The 23668-nt window shown below is 39.2% G+C and overlaps 1 protein-coding gene across 1 annotated transcript in view; it reads left to right on the forward strand.

Annotated features, from left to right (window-relative positions):
• Nucleotides 1-1185: 1185 nt before the first annotated feature.
• Nucleotides 1186-23668, forward strand: part of SLC35F5 (solute carrier family 35 member F5) — a 35758-nt gene continuing 13275 nt past the window's right edge. The window contains exons 1-11 of the mRNA XM_058664405.1: nucleotides 1186-1410; nucleotides 2173-2245; nucleotides 2403-2544; nucleotides 7086-7229; nucleotides 10836-10898; nucleotides 11976-12057; nucleotides 12828-13018; nucleotides 16136-16217; nucleotides 16927-17014; nucleotides 19811-19875; nucleotides 22265-22369. Coding sequence (XP_058520388.1) covers nucleotides 1371-1410; nucleotides 2173-2245; nucleotides 2403-2544; nucleotides 7086-7229; nucleotides 10836-10898; nucleotides 11976-12057; nucleotides 12828-13018; nucleotides 16136-16217; nucleotides 16927-17014; nucleotides 19811-19875; nucleotides 22265-22369 — 1075 coding nt within the window. The 5' untranslated portion in view covers nucleotides 1186-1370. The remainder of the gene's footprint in view (nucleotides 1411-2172; nucleotides 2246-2402; nucleotides 2545-7085; nucleotides 7230-10835; nucleotides 10899-11975; nucleotides 12058-12827; nucleotides 13019-16135; nucleotides 16218-16926; nucleotides 17015-19810; nucleotides 19876-22264; nucleotides 22370-23668) is intronic.

Genomic DNA, 23668 nt, shown 5'->3' on the forward strand with positions numbered 1-23668 from the left:
CCTGACTCTTTAGAAGGGAGACACACTAGTGCTAGAATAATTTGATTAATGTTTGCAACCGGGTTACCCCTAAGTAGTAATTACAAGTACATGGCTATTGTTCTATTCCACACAATTTGCTAGAATTAATGACTTACTATAAATACTTGATGGCAACAGTTTGAGAACCGCCAAGACCAACATTTACTGTTGCTGCTGTTTTACTAGTCCTATAAATATACATTTGACTTCTATGAAACGATTCATCCTTAAAGTTACCTCCCTCCCATAATTTCATTGTGCAACGAAGATGTCAAAAACGCATTTGTGGAAGCTGGCTTTGTGACAAAGGAAGTTAGGCGCAGGCCTGCAGTGCCGGCATCTCCAAGGGGCGGTCCCAACCAATCTACTTTGGATCCAGCTCCCAGCTGATGGCCAGGCAAAGCACTGCCAGTGACCCAAGCGCCTGCGTCCCTGCATCCCTAGGGGAGACATGGAAGAGGCTGCTGGCTCCCCCAGTCCCAATGCAACCATCGTGGGAGTGAAACCAGTGGATGAAAATCTGTCTTTCCTGTCCCTCCCTTCTTCTCTTTCTCTGTAACTCTGCCTTTCAAATAAAATGCACGAATCCTCTAAAAAATGCATTTCTGGTAGTCAATACTAGTTATATTACAGGAATCCAGCTAATGCGTGTTCTGTATGCCATGAAGTAATCCAAATCCTCGACATTTGTAGTTGCACGTAATCTAGCCCTGCACACAAATATTTTTTCAGACGAGGAACCTGAAATGTGCAGGAGACAGGTATTCTGCCTTACACAGAGCAGTTTCTAAGAACCAAAAGCATTCCCAAGCCGCTTTGCTAGTCGTCCCGTCTCTGAGAATAAAGTCATCCAGGGAGCTGCGGGCGTTGCAGCCAGGGCGGGGCTGCCTGCATGCCCTGTCACTTCCCCAGCCCGTCGCGCTCTCCTTCCCACTCATGCAGGCTTCGCTCTTCCCCACCCCGCCTCAGCCTACGTCCTTTCCTCCCATCCCCGCTCCGGGACGCATCTCCTCCTAGGGTGCGGCGCCCCGGCCTCTGCTTCCTGCCGCCATGTCACCGTGCACACGCACTCCCCGCCGTGCGCCGTCGCCGCGACGTGACGTGCCGCCGGGGCGGACCGGGGGCGGGGCCGGCCGAGGGGGCGGGGCCGGAGCCGGAGCCAGGGCCGAGCCTCGGGGCGTCCTGCGGCCGTGGCTGCTGCTCCGCTTGGTGCCCGGGAGTCGGGGGAGACGAGGCGTCGCGCGGCCTGGCCCTGTGCGGCACGCATGGCGGGTGCAGGGACGGCTGAGTGAGTCTCGGAGGCCGCGGCCGTGGCGCTGGGCGGCGGCGGGGCCGGGCCGGGTCCGCTCATGGTGCCGCCACGACGCCATCGCGGGGCAGGGAAGCCAGGTGAGACCGTGAGGGCAGGGCCCCGAGGCCGGACACGAGCGGCCGCACCTCGCAGCGGTCGGCGTCAGGGGCCACCGAGAGCCCGGGTCTCCCGGGACCGGCTGGCGGGGCCGTCTGAACTCGCTCGGGGAGCTTTACCTTGCGCTCATGGCAGGCGCCGCCGACTCAACTTTTTATTTTCCACTCCCTTCCTCCACCGCACCCCGCCCCCAAAAGGAGAAGGAACTCCTGTTTAGCAGCTGGTTCCTGCCCTCCTCAAGGACTGCTTGGGTGTGAAATAGCTTAGACGTCTTGACAGGGCTTGGGAAGTGGGGTGGGGGCGTTGGAGGAGCCTTTTTCCGAACCACGGAAACGCTTTGGGACAGGTGCTCTCCAGACCCGCTGCAGATTGCTTCCTCTCCGGTCACCGAATTCCAGCCCTGGAGGCTCGGAGGCAGCTCAGGACACCTGTACAAACGGGGCGGGGGCGCGTGTCTGGACCCTGGCTTTGCGAGTGAATTACTCTGGAAGGAGACACGGGTGCAGTTGTGTTATTTGTGAGCGTCGGAGCTGCTGTCTTCCAGGAGCTGCGTGCTCTTCAATAAACTGCCTGTTGAGCACTGCTGTCCTCCTGCGGTGCGCCCGAGACAGCCTGGGGACAAGGTGTCCATGACACTGAACACGGTGGGGGGTTACATTTCTGTGTGCAGGTGAGGGGTGAGCGACTGGGGGCGGGGGTGCATCGTGTGCGTTGACTGCTAAGCTTCTCTCTGTGGTTTCCAGGTGCGCTGCGTTCTTCACCTCCCTGGTTGTCAGGCCTTGCTTTTGAAGATCTCGGACAGGCCCTTAAAACAAGGTACATTCCAGGCGCTGGATGCCTTTGTGATTTTGTTTTTCCTACTGAACGTTAGCTCACACATGTCACGTGCTTTGATCGCACGCCTTTCCTCGTTGTCCAATGCTTGTTTTCCCAAAGACCTCTCTAAATGAGATCTCTATTTTCTGAAACCCAGACTCCAAATGGTGTGCGTATTTATCATGAACCGCATGAACTCGCAGAACAGCGGCTTCACTCAGCGCCGGCGGTTGGCCCTCGGGATCGTTATTCTGCTGCTGGTGGATGTGATATGGGTGGCCTCTTCGGAACTCACTTCGGTATGCACCTCTTGTTCACTGGTGGCCTCACATGAGAACAACACTGTTTCTGTTAACCCACAGTCATTGCAGCCATTCTTCTACTGCTTACTGAAAACAGTATTTTAAATATTGAGCAATCATTTTTTTCTTTTGCCATGGATTAGTATCAGTGTAAGTTACAACTAGTTTCATACAGTCGTTGGGTGTGTTTGCTTAAAGATGTGTTTATTTGAAAGACAGAGACAGAGGGAGAGGGAGGAAGAGACAGATCTGCCTGCTGGTTCACTGCCCTGTATGGTAGGGTGAGCTAAGCAAAACCCAGAAGCTCCATCCGGGTGGTAGTTGGCAGGGTCCCCAAGCATGAGGGGCAGCTTGCCTGCTTCCCTGGTGTGTTGACAGGGAGCTGGATCAGAAGCAGGATGGGCAGAACTTGAACCAGCACTCATGGAATGCAGCCACCACAGGCAGGGGTTTCACGTGCTATGCCACGGCCCTGCGCCCGGTATAGTCTTATCATATCTTTCAGCAAGGGTTTTTTGTTAGAAAGAAATCCATGTTAGTCTTCGAATGTGTTTCTGTTTTGTTTTTTCGAAATTCAGTTTTTTTTCTCTGCAAATATTGCTCTTTATAAAAAGATATCAACTTTTATGTTCAAAGCTGACTACATTTTGATGCGTGATGTATTTGTAAGAGAAAGTTCCAAAAAAGAGCTAAGATTTGTAAAAATGAATTTAAATGTCAAGCAGTTAGATGCTATAAGTCTTCTGAGGTCATATATAAATGCTTGACATGGACATCATATCCTCTGAAGAAATTATTTTCTTAGCTTCTCCGGAATACCATTGGCCATTTTTACTTTTCAACTCATCTACAGTCTTCTTTTAGATTAATTTAGCATTCTGTAATTTTTTTGCTCAAAGAAATAATATTAGTGGAGAACAAAGCTTCTTATTTAGCAAGGCAGAGATAGACGGAGAGAAGACCCCAATCTGCTGATTCATTCCCCAGATATCCTTGATGTCCAGGGCTGGACTGGGTAGGGCTTGGGATCTGGGAACTCAAGTCTGCAGTGAGTGGGGGAGATGATGACTTGGGATATCACTGCTGCTCTGCAGGGCTGATACCTGAAGCCAGGGCCAAATAGCCACTGCAGGTACTCTGACGCTCTTAACCACTAGGTGAAATGCATGCCCCCAAACATATGTTAAATTTTAGTTTTAAATATCCTCTTTTATTTGATAGTAAAAGAAGTAAAATCTGCTATCAAAAAGCTGTTTATAACTTTGCCATACAAAACGCCTACTACTTCAGTCTGATACACTCAGCAAACCTTTCACATAAATTATACACTTCAAAAATAAAATTAATATTTTTCATTTGGGGATTTTCTAACGTGTAAAGTAAACAATAGTTAAATATATCTCCAGATGTTCTTTGCCTAACAATGATCAAATTTTGCCAGGTCAAAGCTGGGAGCTGGAGTTTGTTCTGGGCCTCTCACATGGTGGCAGCCCAAACCCTTGGACCATCTTCTGCTGTTTTTCCTAGGCTGTTTGCAGGGAGCTGGATTGAAGCTGGACCGGCCAGGACATCAGTGCCCGAGGGGATGCCAGTGTCGCAGCACGTGGCTGTTACCTGCTACACCTTGAGGCTGGCCCCCAATTTTTTTTTTATTGTATTTTATTTTGATTATCTTTCATTTTACCAGAAAGGCAGGGAGACAGATGGAGATCTTTCATCTGCTGCTTTCCTCCCCACACATCCACGGTCACCAGTGTTGACCACCTCACAGCCAGCAGTCCAGAACCCCATCCAGGTCTCCTGCATTGGTCGCAAGCACTCATATACCTGAACTATCACCTGCCGCTTCGTACAGTGTGCACCCGTAGGAAGCCGGATTGGAAGCTGAGTGGTAGCTGGGATTCTGATGTGGAATGCAGTGTCTCACGCAGTGTTCCAATCACTGGCTCAAATCCTTGCTCCTCCTGTAATACTTTAAAGCAAATCATATCTACATAATTTCTTTCCTATCTACCTCAGACTGACTAGAACTTCTATTTTTAAACTCATGTCTCTTGTCATTACCATCTAACAAAATTAATTATAGTTCCTTAAAATTGTCTAACATCTAGGTCATATTCATACTGGTGTTTTTGTAAAGGCCTTTTTTCCCCCAGGTTTACTTTTGCAGATCTAAACGGAGTTCACATGTTGCATTTATTCTATCTATTCGATCTTGGAGGTCATTTTTTTACTTAACTGTTGCCCCCTGTTGCAGGTTTTTTTTTTTTTTTTTTCCATGCTATTGGTTTGTTGCAGAAGCGAGTTTGTTTTTTTCCTGTAGGATGTGTATCACACATCCTGGGTTTCTCTGATTGGCTCCTTGAGGTGCCATTTCACTTTTTCTTATTTGCTGAAAAAATGGTAGTTAGATATAAAGCATTTGTATAGGTTCTGATTTTAGAAGAAATACCTTGGTGATTCCTTTGTTTTTGTTATTGTCTAATAACAAACTTCTCGTCATGCTTTAGGCAGTTATTAATTGAATACCTATGGGATTAGTGTCCTGGAATTTCCGTAAGCGACTTCTTCAGTGATGATTTTTCTGAGTGGTTTTTTTTTTTTTTTTTTTGGATGATTATTTGTTTCTTTTGAAGAGAAAAGGGCAGAGAGAGCGAGAGTCTTCTATCTGCTGGATCTTCCCCCCAGGTGGCTACAATGGCCAGTGTCAGGCCAGAGCCAGGAGCTTCATCCAGATCTCTCATTTGAGTACAGGGGCCCAAGCGCTTGAGTCTTCTGCTGCTCCTTTTCCATTTCCTCAGCAGGGAGCCGGATCAGAGCATACACACTGTCCGTATGGGATGTCAGCGTCACAAGCAGTGGCTTTACCTGCAGTGCCACAGCAGGCAGCCTCTAGCTGGACCGACCAACCAACCTTCTTTCCTTCCTTCCTTTCTTCCTTCTTTCTCTATTTTTCCCCCTGATTTCCCCCATATTATTGCAGTAGTATAGTCCTTCTTAGACAGTCATATGTCCATCATCCTGCTGTTCAAGTGTAACCTTACATTGTAGGTATGGACAATGGCAGAGAGTCCAACCTTTAGTTAACTTATAAGCAAAAAATATGATAGGCCCTCTACTGTAATAAAAAACATGATCTTAGGGAAAAAAAATGAAACTTCTATTGACTACGAAGTGATAAGCTAGGTTTTTTTTTCCTTTTTTTAATTCCATGATACAGTACCATAGGCTCTGGGATTTCCCTTGCTCCATCCCCAAATCCCTTCCCCTCTGAATTCCCCCATGTCATTACAATAGTGTAGTCCTTCGCAATCAGCCGTAAGTTCATTATTCTGCTGTTTAAGTGTATCCTGACGTAGGCTAAGAGCATTTTATAACCACTACTTAGCTATCTTGAAAATATGATTCATGTAAGGAAAGTTGGATAAATTGGTTATGTTCCCTTTGTTTATATTAGATTAGAATTAGCTAACAGCTTCCAGTAGTAACTGCTGTGGAATTTTTAATTGTCGTTATAAATTCAGATTTTTCATACGTCACCTATTTGATATGTTTCAAATCATTGCATTACTTTTTTTTTTTTTTTTTTTTTTTTACTGTTCAAGTTGTTCTGGCTTTAACCTGTGGTAGCCCCTTCAGATTGGTTCTGGGGTACTATCCATATGACTTCACGAATCATGAACCTCTTATTTTGCTTTCTGGCACAAGGTGCCCCCAGGCTCATCTTGTACATTTTTGGCCCCACACCTGGATTTGGTCATTTCTTCTAGGGGCCATACCTTGTTGTGGTGCCAGATGGCACAGCCTGCTGTCTGATCCTGGAGTTGTTTATTCCTGCTGGGTTGTCAGTTCTTCTAAGCCTTTTCAGTGCACAGAACTAGAAGGCTTTTTGTTGTTTGTTTTGTTTTTCCCCATGAAACAAAAAAATCTTCAGTGTCAATTGATATTTTCAACTTAAATGAAGCATGTAGTTTGTTTTCTATAACTTCCCCATAACATTAAATTTCAGATGGCTTTCTTTAGACACTTTTCTGTTTCCTTTCCTTCCTTCAGGCTTTTCTCTCTCTTTGGACTGACTGCTTCTTCAGCCATCCCCGCACAGATAGCCAGTCTGTCAAGCAATGTGCCTGACGTTCAAACGCTGACCCTGAACCCCTGTCCTGGGACTCAGCATGCTATGCTAGATTCTCTTCTTTGTGTCTGCTTTATTAGATTTTAGACTTCTCAAAGGCAGGAAACCTGTCTCATTTTTCTTTAGCCCTTAGCTAAGATACTGTTGTTAAGTAGATTTGCAATGAATATTGAGCAAAACTTTTTTTTTGAAGGTTATTGCTACTTTGTTTACTGATATTATTGTTTATATGCCAGGCAAAGGAAATACTCAGAAGTGAATCAAGATTGTTTTTATAATCCCTTTTGACCTTTCCCACCTCAATGAATTACTTTTGAAAATCATATAATGGCTTTATTTTATTGGAGATGAGTAATAAGGTTTAAAGTCATCTTAGAGTTGTCTGTGTAACTTTTCTCCTCCACAGTATGTTTTTACTCAGTACAACAAGCCATTCTTCAGCACCTTTGCAAAAACATCCATGTTCGTTCTTTACCTGGTGGGCTTTATTATTTGGAAGCCATGGAGGCAGCAGTGTACAAGAGGATTTCGAGGCAAGCATGCTACATTTGTAAGTTTTTAGTTTTATTTTTTGGGGAGGTATATTATTTTTTAAAGTTTAAATATGTTTTAATTTTTTAAAGGATATTCAGATATCAAGTTGTTCAATCAAGTGAGTGAGAGTAGAATTTAAGAAAAGTCTACCTTAGATAAAAAACTGCTTTTGTCCAAAGATTTTAATTCGGTCTTCTGATTAATGTGGCATTAAATATCTTGTGAAAAGTCAAGAGTGCATAATCACTTTCTTTCCCCTACCCTGTGACAGAAATGGAATTGTTTAAAGTTGTTGAATTAGCTCACATCAACCGATGTGGAGAGAAAGACCAAAGTAAAGACAAAGAAGAATAGCTTGTCTTTGGTTATTTGCAGATTTGATGTCAAATAATTAGCAACAAAATTGATTATAGAAATAGTTCAAGATTTTATGTAATAATGAAAATAGTATATTTTGGGATTTATTTCAGATGTTATATTGTTTAGTTTAATATACTGTTTAATTCACAGTGTCAAAAAAGGATATTTTACAAAGTGATGTGCCTTCCTTAGAGAAATAGAAACTTGGCAGTTTTTGAGAATGAAGAAAATGAAATTGTCCCCAGTATTAATCCTTTCTGAAAATTCTGTCTCTTGGGAAAATGTATACATTCTCAAAATGACCATTTAAACTCTTTTTTTAATTATTATTATTTATTATTTTTAATTCATTAATTACATTGTATTATGTGACACAGTTTCATAGGTACTTGGGTTCTCCCCACCCCTCCCCAAACCCTCCCACCATGGTGGATTCCTCCACCTTGTTGCATAACCACAGCTCAAGTTCAGTTGAGATTCCCCCATTGCAAGCATATACCAAACATAGAGTCCAGCATCTTATTGTCCAGTCAAGTTCAACGGCTTCTTAGGTATACCCTCTCTGGTCTGAAGACAGAGCCAGCAGAGTATCATCCCAGTCAATTGAAAGCTCCAACATACCATCAGCAAAAATTTACATCATTATGGAATTAATTGACATAGTAATGAGTAACCAATATGTTAAAAGTAAATGCGAGTTCCTAGCCACCTTCTGTGACCACCTCACTTACATTTCAATTTTAATTTATACACAACATATAACATTCATAACATAACATGTTATACATAACATTTAAACTCTTTTAGTGGTGTTAAACATGGTCACTGTACTATGCAGCCATGACTACCATCCATCTCCAGGACTTTTTCATCATCCCAAAGAAATACTGTCCCCTTTAAATAAAAAACCTTGACCTCCTCCCCACCAGCTGCTGGTCACCTCTGTATTTCTTTGTTCTTTTCTTTTGTGCGTACTAGCTTTTGTGGGTCAAAATATTTCGGATCTATTTTTTTGAGAAATATGCTTGTTGGATTTTTTGCCTGGGGTTTCTCAATAACTGTTTAGATATGAAGCCTGAAAAACTGCACTCTTTGCTACACAAATTCAACTTTACCAAAATATGAGTATATGTATTTTTGCCTTGCAAGAGTAATGCCGGGCCCAGCACCGTGGCCTAGCGGCTAAAGTCCTCGCCTTGAAAGCCCCGGGATCCCATATGGGCGCCGGTTCTAATCCCGGCAGCTCCACTTCCCATCCAGCTCCCTGCTTGTGGCCTGGGAAAGCAGTCGAGGACGGCCCAAAGCTTTGGGACCCTGCACCCGCGTGGGAGACCTGGAAGAGGTTCCTGGTCCCGGCATCGGTTTGGCACATACCGGCCCGTTGCAGCTCACTTGGGGAGTGAAACATCGGATGGAAGATCTTCCTCTCTGTCTCTCCTCCTCTCTGTATATCCGGCTTTCCAATAACAATAAAATCTTTAAAAAAAAAAAAAGAGTAATGCCTAGATATGATAGAAACGCGCATACGGTGAAGAGCTGCTTGTGGGAGTTCTTTATATGTTTATTAATATATGTGCAGAAGATGCAGAGGAAGAGAAAGAAGAAAGTAGTAAATTTTACTGTTCAAGAAACAGCCGGGGATAATGATAAGATATACTGTGGTATTCTTGTAAGCTTAAAAATTTTAATAGTGATAAATGTTAATTATGGTAATAGGAGGAATAAGAATAATCTATCCATATTCCCACTGTTTTAAGATTATTACAAATATTTGATACTATATGATCCTATATATTTTGGTTCTATTAAAAATATGTGTAGCATAAATAGGTTTATAATTTTCTAGCCTAGTTTTATTTTTCACCCAACAGCATATCATGAAAAACTTGTAGGTGAAAAAGTAATATTTCTTATCTTTTCCTGTTTTATTTAACTTTTGACAAATTTTTTCTATTTTTGCTTTTGGTATAAATAAATAGGAATATCCTTGTATTTATGTAGTTACTTATTTAAATTTCTAAAATCATGTTGGTAAATAAAATATTTTTTAAGTTTTTGATTCTTATTTCTGAATCATCATCTGCAATACTTGTATCAATTCATATCTTTATTAGTGTTATGTAAAACTGAACCCTTACCAAAACTCCTGTTATTCTCCAGTTTAACAGGTGAATAATATAATAGCAACTTGCTGAATCTGCGTATTTTTAGTTGCTTCTTCATATCTGTTGGACACCAGAATTCTTTTATGATCCCTGTCCTACCCATTTTTCTATGAGCTATACACAAGAGCATGGTCTCTGGTGTTTGGATATTGTTTAGTCACTAGTGTTATGACCTTGGGCAGATTATTTGGCCTCTTCAGACTTTCAGCCAGGGCAGCTAGGAGTAGAAAATGAAATCATACTCATATAGCATTAGGGTGGTCCTCAACACTTGATCCAGTTCCTGGGATCCATTTAGGGAGTTTGTGAGGTCAGAACTGTTTTCATGTTGATACCGACATGCTATTTGTTTTTCAGGCTTTCCAGTATTATAAATGTTATTAGAGTTACGTAAAAATTGTAAGCCTTGATATTAGAACGGTTACTCAGTCTCAGTTTCTTCGTCAGTTAAATGAAGATTATAAAACCTAGCTTTCATGTTTTAATACTTAGCATTAGCTGGAGTTATATTAGTCATAATTATACTCCTATAGGTATGCTTTGGATTTTTGTTCTATTTTAAATTTTTATTTACTATTTATTTTGATTTATATTGTTTGTTATGATGTAGTTTTGTAGATATAGGGATTCCTCTCTCCACTTCCATTTCTTCCTTCAATTCTCTTCCCACTGTTCTCTTCCATATTATTACAGTAGTATAGTCCTTTAGCAATAGTTACAAGTCCAACGTTCTGTTGTTTAAGTTTGTCTTAGCATAGTAGATACAGGCAATGGTAGGAAGTCTAGTATCCTATTGTCAAGTATGTTTAACAGTTTCATTGAGAGTCCTCCTTTCAGTAGTAGAGATGCTTACTGCAACATATCCTCACTTTCTGATATGCTAGTTTCCATTATATAGTTCATCTGTGAGAATATATTTATATGTTTACCTGTTTATCTACTTGGGTTGGATTTTGCATGAGTGTTGCTTTATATGAGAGAAAACATTATATTTCTCCTTTGGAATTGGCTTGTTTCACTGTTTTATTCTTTTCAGCTGTGTCTGACCAATCCTGCCTTTGAGTTTAATTGAATTGTGTTTTGTTATCTGTATTTAGTTTGCAGATGCTGAAAGTTATTTTGCTGCTTGCACAACAGATACAGCTATGAATAGTTCTTTGGTAAGTTTTATCAGCAGTGGAGTATATGGACTTGAGCCATCTTGCAGGAAGAACTCAAAACATCTTTAATGGCACTATGGTTATAGTAGGAATTATAGCTTAATGTTGCATGCCCTCCAAGAAGCTTGTTGTTTAGTACTGTCTTCCTTCCTTTCTTCCTTCTCAGGGTGAACTGGGGCTTGCGAATAAGCAGTTTGGCTACCTCTAGGGAGAAAGGGGAAGGGTAAACTAGTTAAGGAGTATCAAGTATCAGCTTGGTGACGTCATTGGCAGTAGGTGTTTTACTTTTCCTTTGTTTGCTTCTTAGAACGATGATTGACTCTGGTATAGTTAAGGCTGTACTGTGGAGAGTGTAGAGAAGGTGTCCTTTTCTTTCCTCTGGAATCTCAAGTATTGCCAAGGTGGCTTATTATCAACTGTCTCTGCCGGTCGGAGACAAGAATTGAGATGGCAGCCTACTCTTTTGACTAGTTTTATTCCTTGCTGTTACCTGTGGCATGATTCTACAAAATTATGCTAGTCCAAGTACTATAATGAAAAGTTCAGTATAACAAAGAGGCTAACTAGGTCTGTTTCTAGACTCTATTGTCTATTTACTAAACATTTGACATTGTCAGTGTTCAACACCCAAGGGTTAAAACTCAAGAGACATAAAAAACTCTTCTCTGTTAATTTTTAAGAAGCAGTCTTGTTGGAGAAGTGTACTTTAAAATTAGATCACCCCTAGAACATTTGGAAAAGGGATTAGTCATTTAGAACCACCCAAAAATACAGACCTTTTAGAGAACAGTTAGACAAACCAGCCTTCCATTTCTGCTGTGTACCATTGAGTGGTATATTTTTGGAGGGGAATTAAAAAAAATTTACTCGGGCTTGGCAGCGTGGCCTAGTGGCTAAGGTCCTCGCCTTGATCCCATATGGCCGCTGGTTCTAATCCCGGCAGCTCCACTTCCTCTCTATCTCTCCTCCTCTCAGTATATCTGACTTTGTAATAAAAATAAAATAAATCTTAAAAAAAAAAAAAAAAAATTTACTCATTTTTTTAAAAAGATTTGTGTGTTGTTTGTTGCCTTCCAGAGTGAACCTCTGTATGTTCCTGTGAAGTTTCATGATCTTCCGAGTGGAAAACCTGAGGGCACAAGCGTCGATACTGAAAAAAGTAAGCAAAACTTGCAGTCCCAATCTCAGAAAGGGCTGGGAGGGTTGGCTTCATTCGGCCTCCACCTGTGGTTTTCTGCACTGACTGGGATTCCCAGCCACATGTGTTGGGTCATCTTCCAGTCTTCTACAAGTTTCAGTAGACTGTGAATCTGACAAATATAATTATTTTTGTATTGAATCAAGCAGAAATCCAAGTACCAAAAATCAATCTCTGTGTTTTCATCATAAATATATTTTTTTTAAATGAGCGGTGTCCTCTTTAGTATGCTTTTATAGACCCTTATAGCAAATAGGTGAATTTTGCTGATTCTATGAATTTATTAAAGCTTGCTGTCTTCAGAATAAGGCACAGGATTTAGCCACAATTTTTCTCACAAGGGATGAACCTATCCAAGAATGGTCTGCATGCCTGCATAAGAAAATAATTCACTTAAATTTGGTATTCATGAAGAAAAAATCCAAAGTTTAATTATAATTGCTAAAATAATACTTACACTGAATTCCTGAATCAGGCAGTTTACACATTTTAAGATGACCTGTTTGAATATTGGTCTCATAACCTTGAAAGCATTTTCATAGATGAAACCATATTTCCTGTTCACTGTTTGAAGTAGGAATAGATGTCCTAGGTAATAACATAACTCTGGTTTTCTTTGATCATAGGTGAATTAATATACATTTCTCATTAAAAATGAGTTTTGTTGTTAAGTTTTACTGATTACAGTGGGAAGCATTTATTGATTTTTTTTGCTATGCTTTCCTTTTCAGCTCCCAAAAAGTCTCGTGTAAGGTTCAGTAATATCATGGAGATCCGACAGCTTCCATCAAGCCATGCGTTAGAAGCAAAGTTGTCTCGCATGTCATATCCTACTGTGAAAGAACAAGAATCCATATTGAAAACTGTGGGGAAATTGACTGCAACTCAAGTAGCAAAAATCAGCTTTTTTTTTTGCTTTGTGGTAGGTCATTTCTTAACTAGGCTTGGAATTTGAATGTGACTGTATATAACAATATCATATAAAAGTGTAAGACTTTTAGACTGTTAATTGTGACTTTAAACTCTTTTAAACTACTGTCTGGCATCATTAGGGAGTATCAAAGTTAATGGGTGCTTGGCATGCCTCCAAGAATTATAATTTTAAAAATTCTACAAACATAAGACTATAGATGCACAAGCACAGTTGAAGAAGTTTTTCAGAATGTGATGTTGTCCTAGAGTTAGATTAACGTGTAGCGTTAGATTAACGAGTAGAGTTAGATTACCGAGTAGAGTTATATTCCTCATGCTCTAAAATATGAGGGGCTGGTAATAATCCAAGTAAGAGTTCACTATATATATTAATTTATTCAGATTATGTGTTTTCTGCAGTTTTATATGAAATTATGTAATGTTTAAATGTTATTTTAGCAAGTCCAGTAAATATTTCTACAGCATTTGCTATGATTTTTTTTTCAATAAGATTATTTATCTGAAAGGCAGAGTAATAGAGGTGGACAGAGAGGAATCTTTCATCTGCTGGCTCATTCCCCAAAAGGCCGCAACAGTCAGGGCTGGACCAGGCCTAAGTTGGTGGCCATAACTCTATTTGGAGTTAGATCTCTCTCTGTCTCTCTCTGTCTCTCTCTCTCGGCAAAATGAGTGTATGAAAGAAAATTAAATTCAGAGTTGGCCAGCTGCTGTTGCAAACACAGAGCAAGTACATGACAGGGAGCCCCTCCCCCAGATCTTGCACATGGGTGACAGAGACCTAAATGCTGTTGGTTGGTTTTTTTTTTTGTTTTTTTTTTTTACTTTTTTTTGTTATTTATTATTGTTAATTCATTAATTACATTGTATTATGTGACACAGTTTCATAGGTACTTGGGTTCTCCCCACCCCTCCCCAAACCCTCCCACCATGGTGGATTCCTCCACCTTGTTGCATAACCACAGCTCAAGTTCAGTTGAGATTCCCCCATTGCAAGCATATACCAAACATAGAGTCCAGCATCTTATTGTCCAGTCAAGTTCAACGGCTTCTTAGGTATACCCTCTCTGGTCTGAAGACAGAGCGGGCAGAGTATCATCCCAGTCAATTAAAAGCTCCAACATACCATCAGCAAAAATTTACATCATTATGGAATTAATTGACATAGTAATGAGTAACCAATATGTTAAAAGTAAATGCGAGTTCTTAACCACCTTCTGTGAGGTTGGTTTTTTTAAAAAAACTTATTTTACTTATTTGAAAGGTGGAGTTACAGAGAACAAGAGGGAAACAGAGCTATCTTCCATCCACTGGTTCACTCCCAAAATGGCCTCAGTAACTGTGACTGAGCCAGGCTGAAGCCCTGGGTGCAATGTTTCGAGCACTTAGGCCATCCTCTGCTGCTTTCCCAGGCACATTAGAAGGGACCCGGAAGGGTTGATGCAGTGGCATACCAGTCTAATCTTCCACCTGCAGTACCAGCATTCCCACATGTGTACTGTTCTTGTCTCAGCTGCTCCACTTCCAGTCCAGCTTCTAGCTCATGACTGGGAAAGCAGTGGAGGATGACCCAAGTCCTTGGGACCCTGCACCCACATGGGAGACCCGGAAGAGGCTCTGCACTCCTGGCTTCAGAATAGCTCAGTTCCAGCTGTTGCAGCCTCTTTGAGAGTGAACCAACAGACAGAAGATCTTCTCTGTCCCTCCTCCTCTCTGTATGTTTGACTTTGCAATAAAAAGTTAAATAAATCTTCAAAAAAATGATAACTAAGGGCAAACTCTGCCTCCTGTCTAGCACTTTCACCTACAGACAGATTGTAACTTATTGCTGTTTATGTTTAGCATAACCCACCTTACCAGTTGCTACCTCGTTTTACTGTTTAGATAGGCAAGAGAAATTATCTTGGAAATCAGATGCAGTTCAGTTCAGATGGAATCAAAATCATGTTGACGCAATTTCACTGCAGCTTCAGTCTCGATTATAGACTGGAGATCGCTAGATTCTTGGCTATCTGCTACCTCTGATAGTACCTGTGTGTCATAATACTTGGTGGTGAACTCTGAGAGATCAAGGCGTGTCCCTCTTCAGAGAGAAGACAGTCTTCAGTGGAATTTGGAAGTCAGTCTGTAAGTAACAGGGTCACCAAAAAATTAGCCTGGCTGCTTACTTCAGTTGACCCAGCCATCCCATTCTTAGTACATGCATTAGTAACAGTCCAACCTACGGTTTGTGCTAGAATGCTCAGAATAACATTGTCTCAAATAGTATAAAAATATCCAGCCACAAAAGATGAAATTATGGTGTGAAATAAATGAACTTTCCATCAGCCTCTTGATGATTAAAAGAAGGTTGTATTTCCTATTTCTTAAATCAAAGTAGGCACAGGATTGTTAATAGAATAATATTACAATCTTGATGAGCAAAAGACAAAGAAGAGATATAAAACCCTAATCATAGCTGTAAAGTTTCCTTCAATGGGTCCAAAATTATGAGAACGCTTTGGCTTGTGTCCCCAAACTGAGAATTGGATAAATGATGAGATGAATAGTTGCCAATAAACTCACAGTTATTATTAGACCTTTCTAAATTTCTGAAGTGAATACAGATTTTATCAATTTACCTAGCTAAATAGTTGTATCTCCCCACATGGGTACATTTGTTTTAATAGAGTTTTTATTGCGCTGTTCATCTGTACATGTTTAATGTATGAGGTTTTTTTTTCCCCAGTTTAAATCTGATCTAAATAAACTTCCTAGCATGCTAAGAGCCCCTGATTAAAAGCAAAGTTTAAAGTTTGATACTTGATTTTTCTTTTCATTTAGAAGAATTCAGTGTCTATAAAACTGTATCACATAATGCAATGTAATTAATTAAAAAAAAAGAAGTCAAGCCAGCTTTCAACAAACATTTGTTACTTTAGTAAAGGAAATTGGATAGCAGGAATGTTAACTCTGATTGTAAACATTTGTCCTTATTTTTTTTTCCAGTGCAAAACAGCTTATAAATTCTTTCATTTTAACAGTGTTCAGGAGAGAAAGGAGAGCACTATAATTGTTATGAAAGATATAGACATGTGTTTTAATAAGTTTCATTTTGCTTTCTTTTTAGTGGTTTTTGGCAAATTTGTCTTATCAGGAAGCACTTTCAGACACACAAGTTGCTATCGTTAATATTTTGTCTTCAACTTCTGGTAAGAAATTTGTTTTCAAACCTGTGTAAGTGATATGTGTCTATTTTCTGATGTATATATACACACATATTTATGTATATACATACAGGCATTATATATTTTTTTCATTGTTAGAAGCTTTTACATTAATTTGGGGAGACAATGTATTTTAGCTGTTTAATTTTTATATTCTTCTTGCCTTAGTCTTGTACTATTTATGCTTTTCAGATACTTTACAGAATTATTTTTATGTGACAGTATATTAAAATTATACAGGTGGTTCTTTATTTTGTAGTTGTAGTTATCTTTCCCTGAATATATCCTTTCCAAAGATGTTTTTTATAGACCCTCTGGCTAAATGTAACAGCTTCTTTGAGAACTATAATTTAACCCATGTTAAGGTGTTTTATTTTTAAAATTGAATCACTTTCCAACTCTGGAAGATAAAAGAAGTATTTTTGAAGTGATAAAAATAATCTCAGCACATACACTTGAATATGATGAAGTCAGAGTGTTATTCTGAAGGCTTTTTGTAACTCTTTTGTTAGTTTAAAATAAATAGAACTCTGATCTGTATTGTTAAAATAAATGTGGTTTAGTATAGATGTCTGACTTTGAGCATTTTAGGCTAGATAACTGCAGTCTTAGTCATTTAAAAATGATTAAAAAAATAATGTGAAAGCAGGTGGATATCTTCATGTACCTTGTTTTCATCCTTTTCTCCCCATAGGTCTGTTTACCTTAATTCTTGCTGCAGTGTTTCCAAGCAACAGTGGAGATAGATTTACCCTCTCAAAATTATTAGCTGTAATTTTAAGGTAAGACCATTAGTGTATCTGTAGTATAATAAGTAGTTCGCTCTGCTTAAAACTGCAATATTAAAAAATAGTCATAGTAATTTATATTTTTTTTGGGGGGGAGAAGTCTAAAATATTGTTTATTTATTAATTATTTTTTATATCATTTTATGGCACAGTTTCATAGGCAATTGTTTAATGATATACAAAGACAGATGAGGATAATGAAGGCTCTAGGTGGACATTGTGCTAATCAGTCCTGTGCCAGGCACTGGAGCAGTTTTCCCAAGCTTCTTGAGCAGGGTGACTATAGGGAAGAGTTCCCAAGCATCTTGGATTCCCACTCTTGTAAATTCACACTTAGTATTGTGCTGCTGGTCTCATTTCCTTTTCCTGAGACAGATTTTGGTTTTGATTTCTCCTTGTACTTTTTTCCTGGAAATGTAACATTCAGTTTGCCGTAATTCTTTAATTGTCTAGGCCCTAGTGATCATCTAGTTAGTTGCTGTATAATTTCTTTAGCAGCTTTGTGCTGCCATGCACCACCAGTATTGTGTTAAAACTGCAGTTCAGTCTTTATTTGTATCCGATTGTGTGTTTGTTTGCTTTGCTTTCTTTCTGGGTATTTAATGCACAGGGACCCAAAGCCTTAGCACAAGGTTTTGCCCCTAGCAGTCAAAAATGATATGTTGTTTTGATAAAGATGTTCTTGTTAGGAAAAAACCACAAATCAGAGCGGTGCTGGGATGGTTTAATGGAGAGAGTTGTGCTTCTTGGCTGTGAGAGTTGGAATTGAATCATAGCTCTGCTTTTTGAGCCTGAGCAGTTCCCTTAAATTCTCAGGGGGGAAATTATTGGCCTTATCTGCTTTTGCCACCTTGTTTTAAAATTGATGGTGGCATTTATAAAGTGACTCTCATAGAGACTGCTACTGGTAGCTCTAATTGATGCATGTTTCTCATTTTTGGATTTAAGTGTAAATTGACTGATAGTTTCAGTGAGTTCTGGGTGACCTACCTGACTTAAATAATTTCAAGTTTCTGATACTAGGGATTTGATCTTTTATATGATTGGATAATACTTTAACCTATCGTATTTTCACATTAGGGAAATAAAGTACATTTGTTTGGGCAAGTGAACTTTTATTCAGCTTTATTCAAGCATGTTTCCCTTTCTAGCTTTTTCTTCATAATGTCTTAATAAAGAAGGATATAGATATGAAATTCTGAGTTTTAAATATTTTGCCAGATTCTGTTACTCCTTCTCACAGTAGGTCTAGAACAAGGACTGACCAACTGAGGCAGGTTTACTGTCAGTTTTTTGTTAATGATGTTTTCTTGAAATAAGTACCCTAATCTGCATACTGGCTATGCAGCTTTAGCACAACAGTGAAGTTTAATTGTAAAAGAGACCATGTGGCCAGTAAGTCTAAATTTTTTAGCTTCTCCTTAAGAAATGTTTGCCCAGTGGTGTACAAAAACTACCTAGATCTTCTGTGTTCTTAAAATGTCATATTAAACACTATTTAATAATTTGTGATGAATAAAGCTTAAATGATAACATTCGATTTCTGAAGTTCTAAAAACAATTTGACATTGTAACCATCTTGAAGACAATCTGATCAGCTAAGAAATCTCATTTCAATGAGATTGTATGGTCAATGAGATAGTGGGCTCCAACTTCCCTGGAATCTAATTCCAATTCTGTCATTACTAGTTTTGAGAGCTTGGACAAGTTTCTTACCTCTGCCAGTTTCCTCATATATATGTTGGAGTAGTTAGTAGAATTTGTCGTGTAGGATTGTCAAAAGGATTACATTTATTAAAACTTATAAAGTGTGTGAGACAATTCCTGTTATGTAACAGATGTTCAGTATATTTAGCAATCATTATTTTCCAGAGGGAAATAAAACCTCTTATGTTGTTGACGTGCAAAACATGACTGAATCTGATTTGTTTAAAAGATTATTGAATCCAGAACTGTGATTATTTAATTGAAGGGTAATGAATATGTAATGTAAGGATTGTGTTTGACTTATGACATCATTTCACAAGGAAAGATCATTTCTTAATACCCTCTACCACTGTCACGTGGTCATTTTGGTCAGTAGGTGAGACAATTGAACCTTTTTAAAATTAGAAATATTCAATCTGAAAATTATATACACCTTAAGAAGATGTGTAGAAATAGAAGGATAATGTAAGCTCCATGAACACAAGAGCTATCTGCATCTCATTCACTCACATTAGATACCCAAAATACTGATTGTATTCTTAGTTTAGTCCTATTTTTACCCATTAAAATAATGGGATTAGTGGAATTATTTCAGTAAGGATAGCTTTACTTTTAACTTAGGTTTTGCCAGTAAACAAGGATAGTTTCAGTGCTGTCTGTGTTGGCTTAATATATTTATATCTCCAAACGTAAGACTGCTGGAGGAATGAAAAGTTGGTTGATTTTTCTCCAGTTGAAGGGCAATAGTGCTTAAAAATGTTGAACTCTGGAGTCAAGTTGGTCTTGGTCCACTGACTTTGCCAATTTGTGTGTAGTTTCCTCACTTAAAATGTGTGGATGACCCTAATAATGCTTCTCATGTGGGGCAGTATTGTACATTTTATGTTAAATTAGTTAATAGAAATACAACACTATGCTTTACTGATAACATTGTTAGTTCTTATTAATGAAATCATGAAATACTTCAATAGCTGTACCTAAAGTGAGATTAGTCTTGATCATTTACAAATAATTTGTCTGTATAATTAGCCTCTTAAGGAATTTATCATTTACCTTATCAGTAACAGCTAGTTATTCTTACAGCATTGGAGGTGTTGTGCTGGTAAACCTATCAGGATCTGAAAAGTCTGCTGGAAGAGATACAATAGGTAAATACCTAACTATACTCTCCTTGTTGGGGCAGAGAAGTACGTTTTACGTATTTTTTTTAGAGCATGTGAACTAAACACATTTTTAAAAAGCCTTTTCCTTTGGAAATAATGTAAAAAACAATTCAAAAATACTTAATAGAGTTCTCATAGAGCCTTCATCCATGTTCTGAAGTTGTTAATAATTCATCCAATGACGGTTATAAATATCAGGAATTAACATTGATTGATTTAAATAGTAATATCCTGCCTACAGGCCTTTACACATTTTCCTATTATTTCTGTTGATGTTTCATTTAGTTGTTACGGCTCTGTGGTTTTCTGTAATCTGGGGTTGTGTCTAGGTCTGTTTTTGTCTTTTAGGATGCTGACACTTTAGAAGGATACAGCCTAATTATTTGTAGAATAGCTCTCACTTGAGTTTGCCTGAATTCCTCATGGTGAACTTGAAGTTGTGTACTTTTGCTAAGAATGTGTTTCCTTATCTGATCAGTGCATTGTACCAGAAGGCACATGGTGTTGATTTGACCTGCTGCTACAGGTATTAATGCCAACTTGGTTTCTGCCAGGTTGCTCCAGAGTAAGATTACTGTTTTTTTCCTTTGTAGGTAATAAGCTTGGTGTGGAGAGATACTTTGAGACTAGACAAATACTCTGTTGCAATCATACTTCCACCCACCAATTTTGTTATGCATTCTTGATTCTTGTCTGAAACAGTTTCATCTATGATAAACAAATTTGGTCTCAGGCTTAGGCTTAATAAAACAAAGGTAATCAGAGCCTAGTTAATTGATTTCCTTTGGATAATTTATTTAGATATTTGAAGTTTTTTTTTTAAGATTTATTTATTTTTATTGCAAAGTCAGATATATAAATACAGAGGAGGAGAGACAGAGAAATATCTTCTATCTGATGGTTCACTCCCAAATGACTGCAGCAGCCGGTGCTGCGCCTATCCAAAGCCAGGAGTCAGGAGCTCTTCCAGGTCTGCCACATGGATGCAGGGTCCCAAGGCTTTGGGCCATCCTCAACTGCTTTCCTAGGCCACAAGCAGGGAGCTGGATGGGAAGCGGGGCTGCTGGGATTAGAACCGGCGAACGTATGGGATCCTGGCTCATGCAGAGTGAGGACTTTAGCCACTAGGCCATGACGCCGGGCCCAGGTATTTGAAGTTTGTTGAATAAAACAATGCTGTGCCTTGAATTGCCTCATCTTTTTCTCAAAAGCAGTCAGTTTTTATAAGGTTCATGGAAAGTAGAATTAAAACATAATGCAAAAATTTCCATGAACTTTCTGAAACCCTTTGCATATAAAATAATGTATACAGATACAAAGGTATTTTATGCTAGTTGTGAAAAATTTAATAAAAACTGTGTGTTTGAGCTTGGCATGGTAGCCTAGTGGCGAAAGTCCTAGCCTTGCATATGCCAGGATCCCATATGTGCGCTGGTACTAGTCCCCACTGCTGCTTCCCATCCAGCTCCCTGCTTGTGGCCTGGGAAAGCAGTTGAGGACAGCCCAAGGCTTTGGGACCCTGCATTCACGTGGGAGACGTGGAAGAAGCTTCTGGCTCCTGGCCTCAGATTGGCTCAGCACTGGCCATTGCAGCCTCTAGGGGAGTGAACCAGCCGAAGGAAGATCTTTCTCTCTGTCTCTCTTCCTGTCTATGTATATGCTTTTCCAATAAAAACAGATAAATCTTTTAAAAAAATGTGAGTTTATTTTGGTGCAGTTTTTTGGAAGTCCATGCATTTTTTATAATATGTATCTTTTTACATTATGAACAAATAAATTAACTTTAAATACCATTTCCTATTAAAGCACTTCATGTAATTTTTAGGTGTTTAAATATTGCTTTATTTTAAACGATTTTTTTTTTTTTTGAAAGGCAAAATTGACAGAGGAGAGACAGGGAGAGAGGGAGATCGTTTATCCAAATGCTGCAGTGGCAGGGGCTGGGCCAGGCCAGAGCCAGAAACCTGGAACTGCATAAAGGTCTTCCATCTCAGTGACCCAAGCACTTCTTCCACATTCTCAGCTTTCCCAGGAGCACTAGCACGGAGCTGGATCGGAAGTGGGGCAGCTGGGACTTGAAGTGACCCACCTCCATGGGATGCCAGTTTGCAGGGAACAGCTTAATTTGCTGTGCTCAGCACTAGACCCAAGAGATTTGTTGATAGGCTTTCCTTTTTCTTTTTAAAAAGGGTTTAGAGATAATTTTAAAAAACCCCAATAGATTTAGTAGAACAATTGTCTTTAGAATAATTAACTAAAGTATTGAATACTCTTGTTTTTTTTTTGAAATAGTGTCTGGTATTAAACCTGAAATAAGTATATATTGGATGTTTTTATGACTAGGTTCCTTAGGTCATTATCTTGGTTTTTACAGGTTCTATTTGGTCCCTTGCTGGAGCCATGCTGTATGCCGTTTATATTGTTATGATTAAGAGAAAAGTAGACAGAGAAGACAAGCTGGATATCCCAATGTTCTTTGGTAAGAATATATTTAACTTGAGGCTATTCAGATGATGAACTTAGGGCTTAGGTTTTAATGTTGAGTAGTTTTTAATGTTTCTGATGTTGAGAAAGAGGCCTTTCTCCCCCTCCATATGAGTGCTTAAAAACATTTAAAGATTATGAACTAATCTCTGTGTTTTTCTTTTACCTTGTCCTGAGCAATTGTACACTCCGTAAGGATATCCATTCCCTTCAGTGATAAGGTAGAGAAACTAACTCCTAAAGCCTATCTGGCATTTGTATCTTCAGCCTGGGCCTCAGATATTTTCCTTATTGGTAGACCAAATTATGTCCATGTGAAAGTTTACTCCTTGTTGGAAGTATATAACATGTAGAATACTGTTCCAATGTGTATGTCTGAATTTTCATTAAAAATGGCAGTATATTTAAAGGCTTTCCATTTGCCTTTTATCCTTAAAGCGCAGATTTTTTTTTCAACATTGATTCTCAAATTACTCAGATATGATTTTCAATCCAAGTTCGATTTGGTAAACAAAATAACTTAATATGACTTCCATATTTTCTTTGTCTAAAATCAGGTCAAAAAAGAATATGCATTATCTGTAGGATTACTGAAGAAAACACAGTGACAAGATAGCACCAAAAGTTACCTGAGTGTCCATGGGGAAGGAAGCCTGGTGATAAGATATCAGAATGTAGCTGATGGCAAATTAGGAGACCAGGAGTGCATTATAAGTTCCTTTGATTTATACTTTCCTGAAAAAATGCAAGATACTGGCCTGAAAGAGAGGTTCCAAACTCAGGTTTAGTGAATAGGAAGGATTTGGGCCAAGAGCAAGTGGAGTTTCACTTAGGGGTCTGATTCTTGGACTTTTTTTTTTTCCTTCTTTTCTGGAATAGCCTAACTATTGGGCTTTTGCTATTATGATTTGATTTGTAGAAAGGACTTCTTCACTAAAAATAGTTTAAATACCAGCACCTCAAGATTTACAATAAAACATTTGAGAAGTCACAGATTGGAGTGACTGCTGAAGTTCCTTTTTATTATGTTATTCTAGAGTATACATTAAAAATAAAGACTAGGAAAATGTTATGGTGAGAGAGAGGTGGTGAGGGAGTGGGGGAATTGATCTTCTCTCCACAAATGGCCTCAACAGCCAGCGTTGGACCAGACCAAGGCCAAGAGCCAGGAGCTTCTTCCAAATTTCCTTTGGGCTGTCCTCTGCTGGTGTCCTTGCCACATTAACAGGAGCTTAATCCAATGTAGGACAGTCCTAGCTCCAAGCTGCCACTTGTGAGGGGAACATTCCACGTT

The sequence above is a fragment of the Ochotona princeps genome, chromosome 5 (assembly GCF_030435755.1).
Source record: "Ochotona princeps isolate mOchPri1 chromosome 5, mOchPri1.hap1, whole genome shotgun sequence".
NCBI lineage: Eukaryota > Metazoa > Chordata > Mammalia > Lagomorpha > Ochotonidae > Ochotona > Ochotona princeps.